Raw genomic sequence first — 15311 nt, 5'->3', positions numbered from 1 at the left:
GTCACCTGAATCTTTAATCTTAGCCATTCTGACTGGTGTGAGATGGAATCTCAGGGTTGTTTTGATTTGCATTTCCCTGATGGCTAACGATGTTGAACATTTTTTTAGGTGTTTCTCAACCATTCGATATTCCTCAGTTGAGAGTTCTTTATTTAGCTCTGTACCCCATTTTTTAATGGGTTTATTTGAGTTTTTGGTATGCTTGAATATTTTAAATTCAAATACTGGATGCGTATTTGGTTGCTCTAAAGCCTTATTTTATTATTCTAAAGTCTTAGTAAATTTTAATTTTAAAAGCATACAGACTTTTAAAAATGACATGTATTAACATACACAAATTTGCTTAATTTTTTCTTAAAAATTGTTCATAGTAGAAAAATAATAGATGGTGGAAAAATGGCTCAATACGCAGAACTTATCATGAAGCACAATAACTTGAATTTGTAATTGACTTCTCATGTGTGTTGTGGTATGGACATACATGCATTGACATGGACATATGAACATACTACACACACACACACACACACACACACACACACACAATTAAATACAATAAGGGAGTAACAAAAAGAAATTTAATGTATATACAAAAATCAGAATATAAAGTTAACTGAAATAATGGTTTATCCAAATGTGATCATTTCACTTTGATAATTATCCATATTACACAAAATGTAATTCTTGAAAGGATATACTTGTTCCAAGTCTTATTCACCAATTCACAAATGACAATGAATTATCATGATTCTTTCTATCATATCTATAATCTTTCTATAATCCACTATTTTTCTAGTTAGTAGTAACAATTTAATTGCTTATCATGTGCAAGATTTGATCTCTAGCACATACACTCACCCTCACACACACACTCACACACATACACATTTTAAATAATATTCAACACAGATTTTTAAACTTTGATATAATGGAGAAATTCATTCTAATTTCAACACATTAAATTCACTATTATTAAATAATTAATAAATGACTAAATAAAGTTCCTCAGTGAAAACATTATTATATATTTAATTTATTTAGTATAATATAACTTTAGGAATTGTATGATAAATCTTATGATAGTCAAAGCAGAGAATTATTTTACCTCCTTGCTTGACTATTGCATTAATTCATTAGTCAGATTCTTCTGAGCTAGAAATATATGAGAAAGTAAGCCAGTTATATGATAATATAATATGGCTCTATTTCAATGTCAGCTGTCAGTCTAGGAGATTGTTAAAGGATTACTGCAACCTTCAGGGAGATTTATGAGTGCAGTTTAAAACAAATGGTGCTTGAGCTGAAATTTATGGCATTACAATCAGATCATTGCTTAGATACAAAATACAATTAACTAGCTTAATTGGTAGATAAATTCAGTGTCTGTTTTATTCCCTTATTTCCAGCTGCAAATGTTGTAACCTGTCTTTAGTAGTTATGTGAGAAAAATGTTGTTCTTTAAATGTAATTTTTTTTCTATTTCCCACATTTTAGGAACATACAGGATACTTAAAATTATTCAAGATTATTGAGAAACAAACACATTTGGTTTGGATCAGTCCTGTTCCTTTATAGAATAAGAACTGGAATCAAATACACACCAGAATGAATTACTGCTTCTTGAAACACTGGATATTGATGACTCCTCTTCTATGGCCTTGCCTTAAAGTTGCAGAGACCTTGAAAGCTGAGAAGGCTCAGCGAGCAGTACCATCTACTGGGAGAGCTAAGCGTGCCTGGGTGTGGAGCCCATTTGTTGTACTAGAGGAAATGGATACTATACAATGTGTTGGACAGGTACTTATTTTCTGAAAGAGTTAACAATAGATGACTTTGTAAAGATGTGAAGTGAGTGGATTTGGAAAGTCTGATGATTTCCACATATTTAAAGGATCCATTAGAAAGAACCAAGCAAAAGCATAATAAACTCATTCAAATCATAAAGAGGGAAGTCCAGTTTTCCAATTTCTCTATCTTTTTCATGAATATTCTATCGCCATTTATCAACATTTATAAATAAAATGATGTTATTTTTTACAATGGAGTCGAATAATATTTATCAACAGTACTTAGCATCATATTATGCTATGCTAAATAGCTATTGACATGCTCTCATTAATGTTGAATGAAGCATATTAATCCAATCCATTTTAATGGCTAAGCAATTTCAAGAGCCTACACACATCATTTCATTAGTGACGTATAAAGAATTATTATTTTAATTGTATCAGAGAACTATACTTAAAGAATACTTTCTTACGAGAACCTCTCCAATTAGTACATTAGATGTTTGTATTATTGTTTGCTTTATTTAAACACAGTTAATTACAGTAACACGCTGCTTTATAACTTTTTTCTCCCTCTGGATAGATGTAATGAAATAAATTAACTGCTAATTAACCAGTGGTAAACTTTACCTGGAAGCTCTCAGAATTTGCTTCCTTTGCTTCTTCTTTTATTTTTTTTAGAAAAAAATTTATTTAATCGGGTTTGTTTTTGTTTTTGTTTTTGTTTTTTTGTTTGTTTGTTTTTTGTTTTTTTTTGCTTTGTCGAGACAGGGTTTCTGTGTATAGCCTTGGCTGTCTTGGAACTCATTCTGTAGACCAGGCTGGCCTCAAATTCAGAAATCCACCTGCCTCTGCCTCCCAAGTGCTGGGATTAAAGGCATGTATGTGCCACCACTGCCCTGCTTAATCATTTTTTTTTTAACACTCCATATTTTATCCCCCTCCAGATCCACCCTCTGACTGTCATACCATACCTCCTTCCCACCTCCATCTCCAATGTCCCCACCCCACCAAATCTCCACACTCACTGAGGCCTCCAGTCTCTTGATGGTTAGGTGCATCTTCTCTGACTGAACCCACATCCTACAGTTCTCTGCAGTATATGTATTGGGGGCCTCATATCACCTGGTGTATGCTGTCTGGTTGGTGGTCCAGTGCCTGAGAGATCTTGGGGATCCAGGGTGATTGACACTGCTGGTCCTCCTACAGGGTCACACTCCTCCTCAGCTTCTCCCAGCCTTTCCCTAATTCAACCCCAGGGGTAAGCAGCTTCTGTCCATTTGTTAGTTACAAATATCTGCACCTGATTCTTTCAGCTGCTTGTTGGGTCTCCTGGAGTTTAGTCATGATAGGTCCCTCTTTGTGAGCATTCCATAGCCTCAGTAATAGTGTGAGGCCTTGGGACCTCCCCTTGAACTAGATTCCACTTTGGGCTTGTCACTGGACCTTCTTTTTCTCAGGCTTCTCTCCATTTCCATCCCTGCAGTCCTTTCAGATAGAAACAATTATGGGTCAGAGTTTTGACTGGGATGGCAACCCCCTCCCTCACTTGATGCCCTGTGTTCCTGCTGTAGGTGGGCTTTATAAGTTCCTTCTCCCTGATATCAGGCATTTCATTTAAGGCCCCTCCATTTGAATCCTGAGAGTCTCTCACCTCCCAAGTCTCTGGTACATTCTGGAGGGTTCCCCCACCTCCTACCACCTGAGGTTGCCTGTTTCTATTCTTCCTGCTGGCCTTCAGGGCTTTAGTCCTTTTCCCCCCGCTCAACAGTTGATCATGTTCCCCTCTTCCTCTCCCCAGTGTCCTTTCCCACCCATGACCCTCCCTCCCTCCCCCTTCCTGTGATTGCTTTCTACTCTCTCCCAGGTGGGATTGAGGTGTCCTCACTTGGGCCTTTTGACTTGTTTTATTTTTTTGCGTTCTGTGGATTTTATCCTGGGTATCCCTCCCCCCCCTTTGGCTAATATCCACTTATTAGTAAGAACATACCATGCATGTCCTTTTGGGTCTGAGTTACTGCACTCAGGATGAGTATTTGTTAGCTTGGTCCACAGAATCCACTAACATTCTATGATTCCTAACCATAAAACATATTTTCAACAATAGAATTTTAAACCTTCCCATGTCTGTATATGTTTACCAGCCACAAATGTTATTTTTATGGTCTTTTGTTTTCTGTAGGTAAATCACACACATGGCTATTACACATAAATGACTGTTTCTGCATATTGTATTCTTAGTCCAATTTTAAATGATAGACATATATAGATATAATTAGATATAGATACATTTGTCTGCCTTAATTTGTAACACATGCATGCCTGACACCTATGGATGCCAAAGTCATAGGATCCTTTGAAATTGTAGATAAAGACGACTTTGAGACACCTTGTAGGTTTTGAGAATGAAACAGAAGTCCTCTGAATGAGCAGAAAGCACTTTGAGTCATTGAATCATTCATGCAAACCTTATTATTTTATCTTTATAATATTAAATATGAGATCATTTTAATGTGTTTTATAAATAATTCCATGTGGCTTATTGAATATGCAAATAAGTTTTAATAAAAAACTTTAATCAATTCTTGGTGCTTGTAAATGGAAAACAATTGAGAATAAGTGTTGCGGAAATATTATAAAGAATAGCACCAAGTACTTGGCACTACACGGAACTGAGCTACAGTCTACCCTGGTAGTCTTACCACCTATGCCTCTATGCTAGCCCCAGACAGCGGTCTTCCCAGCTCTGGTTCACCTGCCTCAGAGCTGATAGTTCCTTCTCAACCATCCACCTTCTGTGGTCTGAGGTCACAAATCCCCTTAACCCAATAAATTGAAACCCTAGAAGCTTATAATTAATCAATCTGATTTATATTCCAATAAATCCTCAATTCACAAGATGCCCACACAATACTTTCAGAGACAACTGATAATTATACAAGCTGCCCACCTAGATAATTGAAGTTATTCCAATTATTCTATCCCTATATGATATTATAGCTACCTGTGGCTAATTAAAGCCATGCAGAATCTGAATTGTCTTGTTTGTCCTCCATTTTGCTTCCTTCCCTTTCTCCTGTATGGCTCTCTGTCTCTGCAACTCTCAGCTCTGCCTCCCTTTTCCCTGTCCAAACACAGGCTTCTTGCTGTATTATTATTTAAATTAATAGGACAGGGAAAATTCTGCTACAGATAAGCGATAGTGTGATTTCCACATTTGATAACTATTAAAGAAAGATAAAGCATTGTGTTCAATCAGGTAAAATTTTGCAGTGATATCGACTTCCCACCATGACAAAAGGTACTTATTTGAGTAAACATTTTTGTCCAAATAAAGTATATCTTATAATATATCTGCATGCCCAATAGTCATGAATTTACTAAATTAGAGTCTGGGGACATAATGAGGAAACCTAACAGTCAAGAAAATATTTTGGGCACCCTACTGCTCTTAAACACTAAGCTCAATGTTCTTTGGAAATGATTTCACAAATATGTGTAAAATGCATTTATTTGTCTCAAATTTTCACTTATCTTTTCTATATTACTGAATACATTTTCAAATTTTAATTATTTTGTCATTTGAAACATTGATGTGTAAATTTATTTCTACTAATTTCTTAGCCTATGATTTAGTAAATACCACTCATTTTATAAATAATTATATCAAGTTTAAGAAAGTGTAGCAAGAAAGTGGGTTTGTATAATACTTTCCCTATTTTATGATTTAGAAATGTTATTTATCTTATTATTAAAACAATAAATTGATAGTTTAAGCTATATGCTGATAATCTCCATGATCACATAGAACAAGTAATTAGTCCAGAACAATAGCTTACAACTCTTACAGTTGGAATCACTATAAATTATGCTTCATGGATGAATGACTTTCCATGACAGTCTTATTCAGAGAAGAGCATATTCATAAATGATGATCCAGGGACAGATATGTGCTCCATAATACTAGCATAATTGAGTTATAACATAGTGAAATATTAGTGTGAAATAATTTACATATGAGATATCATGTAAGCCATTTTGTTGTGTCTAAAGGATATTTGTTTTTACATACAATTTTAAATTCAAAATTATTCATTAACAGTATAGATGATGACAAAGTTGGTTTGAACAGAATGATAGTATAAATAGAAGAAAAAATGTACATATGAGAAATTAGAATGAGGTGCAGCAAGTTTGTATTTCTTAACTGAATTTAATTTTAAGGTTTTAACTTTCCTGTCTTTGTCTCTATGTCTCTGTCTCTCTGTCTTGATCTTTCTGTCTCTTTCTCTCTTTTTCTTTCTTTTTAGCTTTCTCCCTTTGATACATGTATATAGATAATCTGTTCTTCTAAGTGCTATGTAGAACAGAATGATCTTGAACTTGTGAACTTCTTGTTTATACTCTTCTATAATTTGAGGCCTCTACCACTGTTCATCATTTAAGTAGTCCTGGTGAGTAAATTGAGGGTTGTTTGCATACTAGGCAAGTACTCCTCAGCCCCTTGAAATTTAAATGTCTGTAATAAAATTTTCCTCAGTAAAAGATATGGTCCTGCATGGACTATTGTCTAAGCATTAAACATACACAAAATCCATGTAACAATGGGGAAGCCTCATTTATTTTAGTTATTCCCTGCACTATAAAAAGGAATTATTAAAGCAGGCAAGATTGATCAGTGAGTAAATGGGGAAGCCTTGAAGCCTGACAACCTGAGTTCTAGGGAGACAACTGACTTCCACTTATTATCATCTGATTGTCTACATACAAACATGATGAAAAATTTACATGCCTATGCACACTTGCACACACACACATACACAAAAATACAACACATACCTTTAAAATGACAGTGATCAATCTAGATTGCTGCTTTCTTATATTTCTGCATGTCTTAAATTAATACAGATATGTGTGATCATGTTTTTACTGACTAAAAATAAAATAAAAATATTTGAACTAGTTGAGTTTGGCATAATTAACACAATGAATATTTTATGTCCATCAGATTTCTAATTAGAGTTATTTTTAAATAATAAAGTTTTGATATTTCATTGTATTAGAAATTATGAACATCTCCACTGCCTGACATGTATATAAATCTGATGTTAATATTTTACATAGGCTGATATAATGAATTACAAGCCAGGTGGAGGTGGTACACACCTTTTATCTCAGAGCTCTGGATGCAGAGGCAGGTGAAATCTTTGAGTTTGAGACCAGCCTGGTTTACACAGTGAGCTCCAGAACAGCCAAATTTTAAAAACATCAAAAAAAATTACATACAATCATTCACTTGATACTGATTACTATTTCTAAAAATTGTGTATGTTATGTTGAATTTTCCGTATAAGTAGAAATTCACCTGTCTATGTTTACACTTGCAGCTAAGATCTGACTTAGACAATGGAAACAACTCTTTCCAGTACAAGCTGCTGGGGACTGGTGCTGGAAGCTTTAGCATTAATGAAAGAACAGGTGAAATATGTGCCATACAGAAGCTTGATAGAGAAGAACAATCCCTCTACATTCTGAGAGCCCAGGTAATAGACACCACTACTGGGAAGGCTGTGGAAACTGAATCCGAGTTTGTCATCAGAGTTTTGGATATCAATGACAATGAACCCCGATTCCTAGATGAACCGTATGAGGCCATTGTACCTGAGATGTCTCCAGAAGGTACTAAATAATAATTTACATCAGAGCTTTATTTGCAATGACAATAGATTTAAAGTTTGGAATATATGTTTGGTAGAGCATTGTTTAATTTTCATAATTCTTTTGACAAAAATTTTAAGTAAGATTTGAAAAATTAGATTATGTAATATTATTTTATAAGGTACAATTAGAAGAAAAATTATGACTGCTTCCTATTGAGCTTTATTTAGTTAATTTCTTATTTATTATTTCCTCCAGCTTGTTTGTTCTTCTAAGGTATAATGTGATAGTTTTATTCTTGCATTATTTGTATCAAACACAAGCATCTTCATATATACTACTTGTCTTTGTTGGATGCATATATGTCTGAAATGAATTTAATTTCAAACATGAACTTTAAAGTAGAATTAATCTAAAATTTATATTTTGCATGTTTTTCATTCTGTATTATGAAGTTATTTTCATATCATTCTTAAATTTATGTATAAAAGTTTAGATGTATATACTTTATTGATTACTAAATTTTACAAAATAAACATGATAGATTAAAGAAAATAATTTGTACAAAAGACCTATTTGCTGATGATATGATAGCTTCAACAAAGTATCTAGATATAAAATTAACTCAAACAAATCAGTAACCTTCCTTTATAGAATAATAAAAGGGCTCAGCAAGAAAATAAGGAAACAACATGCTTCACAATAGTCACAAATAATATAAAATATCTTGGAGTAACTCTAACCAAACAAGTGAAAGATCTATAGAAGAAGAACTTCAAGTTTCTTAAGAAAGAAATTGGAAAAGACATCAGAAAATGGAGAGATTTTTCCATGGTCATGGATTGGTCAGATTGACATAGTAAAAATGGCTTTGCTACCAAAAGCAATCTGCAGTTTCAATAAATTCCCCATCAAAATTCCAAAACAATTCTTCACAGAAATTGAAAGAGCAAATTTTAATTTCATATGGAAAAATAAACAAACTAACTAAAACAACAGCAACAACAACAGCAGCAACAACAACAAAACCCAGTATAGCGAAAACAATTATTTGCTATAAAAGAACTTGTGGGGGAAATACCATCTCTGACCTCAAATTGTACTACAGAGCAATAATAATAAAAACTGCAAGTATTAGTACAGAGATAGGCGGGTCGATCAATGGAATACAATTGAACACCCAGAAATAAACACACACATTTATGGACAATTGGTCTTTGACAAAGAAGCCAAAAATGGACAATGGAAAAAGGAAAGCATCTTCAATAAATGGTGTTGGTCTAACTGGCAGTCTTTATGTAGAAAAATGGAAATAGAGCCATATTTGTCACCTTGCACAAAGCTTGAGTCCAAGTGGATCAAAGACCTCAACATAAAACCAGAAACACTGAATCTAATAGAACAGAAAGTGTGAAAGAGCCAATAACTCAGTGGCAAGAGGTGAATTTTCCTAAACAGAGTGTAAGTGCCTCAGTCTCTAAGATCAAGGATTGGTAAATGGGACCTCATGAATCTGAAAAGTTTTTGCTGTAAGGCAAAAGACATACTCAATAGTTCAAATTGATATCCTCTTGGAGATAGGGGGTGGGAGGAGGAAGAATTAGATGAGGAACTGTGTGAGGGGATATGGGGAGGCGGGCAATGGCTTGTGTGTAAAAAAATTCAAGTTATAATTAAAAACTATTAAAAGCATTAAAATTAAGGAATATAAAATAAATGAATGCTTGGACATTTACATTCAGCTTTGCTTATTTTAAGTTACTCTTCAATGCCATTGCCATTAAAGTCTTAATTATAACGATTGAAGAGGAAATGATTTGTGTGGAGCAAAGGAATCATCTTCTTTGGAGAGGAAAAATATCTGGACAGTCCAGAGAACGTAGGATTACAAAAAAGTTCTTTTTTTTATTAAGTCAGTTAAAATTTGGCTAACAATATATAGAAGAATTTAATTTAAAAATCCATTTAAAATAATAAACAAATGCTTCAGTAATGTTTTTAAAATATGCCAATATATTTTGAAGTTCATTTATGAAAAATGTGCAATTATCAATTGATTATAAAATATATATCCCATTGTATTCTTTCCTGATTTTTCACCTTTTAATCTAGCAGTTACAAAATTAATGGTCATATTCTACACTGATTAGAATAAAGGCCTTTAACTAAAACAACATCAAGTTAGTTGTACAATATGTTCAAAAAATTATGGTAAAATATTTTAAAAGTTCTGCAAATTAGTTATTTGATAGCTATGCGAGCTAGTTTCTAGTAGATAGTTCAATAATTATGCGTTACTTATTGATCCTACATTGAACATACTTCTAAGACAAGTTGATGCTTTTACTTTTTCATGTGTTCGCTATATTAAATACTCATTTCTTTTTATACAATGCTTGGCTGTCCCAGTTTCATGTACATTGACTTATAGTTTTTTTCAAAACTGGACTCTCAAGTGGAATTGGGCTAAAATCGTGTGTGTGTGTGTGTGTGTGTGTGTGTGTGTGTNGAAAGAGAAAGAGAAAGAGAAAGAGAAAGAGAAAGAGAAAGAAAGAAAGAAAGAAAGAAAGAAAGAAAGAAAGAAAGAAAGAAAGAAAGAAAGAAAGAGCATTTAATCTGGGGATTCTGGTTCTAGAGGGTTAGGGTATGAGACTGTCATGGCAGCAGATATGGTACTGAGAAGCAGTAGCTGAATATTCATTTCTTCAATATAGAAGAACTAGGCAGAGAAAATGTCTTTTTAAATCTCAAATCCCATACCCAGTGACACAACCCTCCAATCAAGACATACACCCCTAATCTCCTCCAAAAAATTTCATCACTAAGAGACCAAGTATCCCTGTATATGAGCATATGGGGGTCATTCTCAAACCAACACAACCACCAAAATGTTCTGCATTTATACAGCTAAAATTGTCAAACATCTCTATACTTATTCCTTGAATCATTGCTGCCTATTTTATGTACTTGAACACACTGACCGTGTTTCTTCTAACTCTGAATCTAATGATGGAATTATCTAAATACTCTACATGTCTGTTGCCATTGTTGTACTTCATGCAGCTCATATATTCATAGGCCTGGCTATGTTTACACTGAGTTCTAGACATCTTGTATGAAAAACTATAAAAATATTTTTAGGCCTATTTTCTCTGAGAGAATTTAAATTTGAAGTTGGCAGGTGGCCAGAAGAACTAGCTGCCTAGTATGATCTCAAATCATTTTCAAAAATTAGATGATTCAAAGCTCAGCTTCTGTTCCTGCAAAGCCCATCTACAACTTCTAGTCCACTCACATTTCTGGGGCAGGTCTTTTAGTGCCCTGATCTGAGAGTGAGGATTTGGGAGGATGTCAGAGAAAAGGGTAGTGTGGAGAATGCCAAGATGCAATCTTTCCAGAGGAAGATTGAAAAATCAAACAAAATTTATTTTACTTAATTTTCCTTTCCCTTTTCTTTCATGCTTTCTTTTGTCTTCTGGTATTTAAAGATACTTCTGTTAAAAATTTAACTGAAAATAAGCTCTAGGAACAGATGTTACAAAAGTGATTACAACCTGACTTATCAGACATCTATAAAACACTTCACCCAGCAAAAGAATACTATGTATTTTCCTTAAGTACACATGGAACATTCTCCAGTATAGACTAGATGGTAGGCCACAAAATAAGCCTCAGAATATTTAAAAAGATTAAAACCAAGCAGAGTAACCTCTCTGATCAGAATGGAAAGAAACTAAAAATCAGTAGTGAACATGGCAAATTTATGAATATGTGAAAAATTATACAACCCTCTAGCAATGGAGAAAAAAGGCAAATTAGAAAAAATTGAGTCATGAAAGCACAATATACAAAAACTTATGGACTATAGCAAAAGCATGCTCAACAAGGAATATATTGCTGCATTTTTAAAAGGGCTCTAAGTCATTAACATAAGCATGCTTTAATGTGGGCTGGAGAGATGGCTCATCAGTCAAGAACATAAGTTGCTTTTGCAGAGGGACCAGGTTTGGTTCCTAGTACCTAGATGATGGCTCACAGCCATAAACAACTCCAGTTTCTGTGACTCCAATTCCCTCATGCCCTTTTCTGATCTCCTGAGGTGTAATACATATATACATGATAGGAAAAAAAAGGAAAAGAACACTTTAGTGCCACTTTAGTGCACTCAAAAATGAACAAAAAGAACTCAAAGGTAGCAATCGGGATTAAATAAGGATTATGGTCGAAATAAATGAGATTTAATGAACCAAGACAAATAATCAAAATAAAACTTGATTCTTTAAAACAGTCAGCAAATTAAAAGCAAAAAAAAACCCTTTTAGATATATTAACTGTGGCAAGGAAAGGAGGAGAGAAAGAAAGGAAGGGAGGGAGGGAGGAAGAGAGAGAGAGAGAGAGAGAGAGAGAGAGAGAGAGAGAGGAGTATATGTGTGTTGTCATTTGTTACACTAGATGACAAAGCTATTATCTTCCTTCCATACAGAAAATACTGCATACAACAGTCAAATATTCAGAACTCTTGAGCTTCCAAATGATTGAATACATACACAAACCAGTGCATTTCTGTATGTACATGCTACACAGGTCATGAGACCAATTTTAGATTTGAACAGTGTATATGTAACCTAGAATCCATGAGATTGTAAATTTCTAGTAATTAGTGAACCATCATTCTGAAATGATTTTTTATGAAGGTGAATATGCATGTTTATATCTTTGTGACTAACCTCAATAGTGACTTACTTTGATAATCTTCCCTGATGGCTATCAGTTTTCATCTAATATGCTATGTCAAAGAGAGGGAGGATTTAAAAATAGGCTGTGTAGGGTTAGAGGAGTAAGTCAGCAGTTAAAAGAACTGGCTGCTCTTTGAGAGAAACTGATTTGATTCCAAATACCCACCAAGGAGTTCATAGCACTCAGTAACTTACATCTAGGAAATCTGATGTCCTCCTCTTCTGGACCGCAGGGATTCCAGGTACTTGATTATTGCACAAACATAAGTGAGGGCAAACAAAAATCTTTTTCCTATAAAAATATATTATTTAAAATATATTTTTTACCTAAGTTACAGGCAGAAAACCTTCTTTAGTAAGTTAAGCTTTAGTTTTGCATAGGAGCATGTTTAAGCCCCTAATAGGGTTATAGTCACATGGACTTTTAACACAAATTCAAGTAATTTATTTTTTATAAATTAATTTACAACACTATTAATTTTTTCATAATATATACTCCACAAAAATAATAAACCCTTTTAGTTTTCATACTGTGAAGATTTTTGATGCACCTCATGATCATCATATATAAGGATACAAAATATGTAAAGTTAATCACTTTAAATTTTGATTTTATATGTGTCTCTCCTTATAGAAATCAAAATTTCTAGCATTTAAATCTTTATTCATTTCCCAGATGCTTAATGAAATAAACTTTCCAAAACTTTCATAGCATAGGGAGATACACTAGTATTTCTTTTTATAATTTTATTATCAAAGTATAAGACAACTTGTGAATGAGATTCTGTTGACTATTGATTAAGAATGACTATAACAGCATTTCACATTTGAAATATAAACGAAATAGGTATACTGAATTTTGTTGTTGTTAAAAAATATTTGAAATAACATATTTATTGTTTTTGGAAAAGCACGTCAAATTGTCCTCAATAGTACTGTAAATCTACAATCAATATTACATCATATTGTGCAAGTGTGATAACACTTATAATTCAAGTAAAATATACATGAATATTAATAATTATAATTATTTCTTAGAAAATATTTTTTCTTTTTAAATTAGGAACATTTAAAATTAATTCTCAGAATCTTAAGATTTTTGCACATAAATTTGGATGAATTTTAAACATGAGTTTGGATAAATTTTTATTTCATTTCTTCTGACATTTATTCTGCTTTTTATTTTATTTTATTTTATTTTGTTTTATTTTTGTTTTTTTCGAGACAGGGTTTCTCTGCATAGTTCTGGCTGTCCTGGAACTCACTTTGTAGACCAGGCTGGCCTCAAACTCAGAAATCTGCCTGCCTCTGCCTCCCGAGTACTTGGATTAAAGCCGATTGGTACTAACCTGTTTTTAAACAAAGCTTAACACATCTGACTGGAAATCTGTTTCAGAGTTTTAATGGTAGAGGTGTCAAACATGCAACACATAAATACAATCACGGACTTAATTTTAGATGGCTATGGTCAGAAAAATAAAAGTGAGTGGAAACACTTTGTACATTTAAGGGGGGAAGTGGGATAAAAAAACCTCTTTCTCATATATTACTTGTAATTTCTGGGCTGTTAAGGAATTACCTACCAAGTAAAATAAGATTGTGTCATTTAGGACTTACTAGTAGGTGAAGATCTTCTTATTAATGTAGTTGGGTTTCATTGTGAATGGATAGGCAGACCTTTGATAAAACAATGACTTGTCTATTGAACCTAATTACTTTAATCATCTAATTAATCTTTTCACTATTTCATCATTAGAACAATACCTAATGTAATATACAGGTAAATATAGTTTTATATACTGTCCATTCCTTTAGAGTTCACAATTATACCACTAAATATCTTGATAAATTAAAGATGAATGAAACTTAGGAACTACATGTCCAAATAGCTATGTCATGCCTACCTATAGAGGTGATGACCTTTAGACATAGCACTCAGGGGATGGAATCACATGGATATCTATGGGTTTTAGTTCTGCTAGTCTATACTAAGAGTGATAGGCAGGCCTGAACATGTTATTGCTTATCTCAAACCACAAAATTAATGTCTTGTAACACAATTTGTATTTCCAATATACTGACAATATCTTAACTGGCATACTGGAAGTCTCAAACCTATACAATATTTACATATCAAAATAAATGAGTCATTTTGAAATGTAAGAATTGAATCTTAGCAGTCAACACTTAGAAACTGTGATACATGTGTTTATTTAAGTGCTCACCAATAAATATACACTTTAATTATATAATGGCCTAGGTTCAGGTTTCTGAGCTGGATTCCTTATGGCCACCATAATTATTTTGCATGTAAAAAATTATTACTCTTTTATATCTTCTGTTTGGATGCCTCTGATCATTATGAGAGGATAAAACACTCTCTGTGAGCCGAAACACCACAAGCTAATGAGGTTCACTTGCAGATGCTGAACATAACAGTTGGGTGGGAATCATTAAGTCTTCCATAAAATTCTTGGGTGATCATAAATGTCAAATAAATCTACATTAACAGAGTTCAAATTTCCTTTTACCAGTTTATATCTAGTGCCGACAGAATACGTTGTGTGGAGAAATTCTATTATTGATTCTGCTACTAAGTTTTCTTCTAATCTTCAAGTTTTGTTTAGTTTTACAGAGATTAGAACTTATTAACCTTTCTGCAAACATGATAATTTAAATGAAATTATATATATATATATATATACATATATATATATATATATGTATATATATATATATATATACATATTTTTCTCTGATACTGTATAATCATCTGATTTTAATTTTATCTGGGTCATAAAAATGAAAGAATTTAATACCAATATATAATTCCCAAAGAGAAGTAAACTATAATTTTCTCTGAAATACCTGGTACACTCTACATCCCGTAACATTGATATAATACATGCTCCAGAAAGCAATGAGGCAACATAGACCAATTCTAATATTGTATGACATTTATTTTCAAAAATATATTGAGCCGGGCATGGTGGCGCACGCCTTTAATCCCAGCACTCGGGAGGCAGAGGCAGGCGGATTTCTTGAGTTCGAGGCCAGCCTGGTCTACAAAGTGAGTTCCAGGACAGCCTGGGCTATACAGAGAAACCCTGTCTCGAAAAACCAAATATAT

The 15311-nt window shown here is 33.3% G+C and overlaps 1 protein-coding gene across 1 annotated transcript in view; it reads left to right on the top strand.

Annotated features, from left to right (window-relative positions):
- Cdh19 (cadherin 19) overlaps positions 1–15311 on the top strand; it is an 86653-nt gene that overhangs the window by 22601 nt on the left and 48741 nt on the right. The window contains exons 2-3 of the mRNA XM_021199082.2: positions 1495–1797; positions 7175–7466. Coding sequence (XP_021054741.1) covers positions 1606–1797; positions 7175–7466 — 484 coding nt within the window. The 5' untranslated portion in view covers positions 1495–1605. The remainder of the gene's footprint in view (positions 1–1494; positions 1798–7174; positions 7467–15311) is intronic.

Source organism: Mus pahari, chromosome 5 (assembly GCF_900095145.1).
Source record: "Mus pahari chromosome 5, PAHARI_EIJ_v1.1, whole genome shotgun sequence".
In the NCBI taxonomy this organism is placed as follows: domain Eukaryota; kingdom Metazoa; phylum Chordata; class Mammalia; order Rodentia; family Muridae; genus Mus; species Mus pahari.
This window is presented reverse-complemented; position numbering and strand designations above follow the sequence as displayed.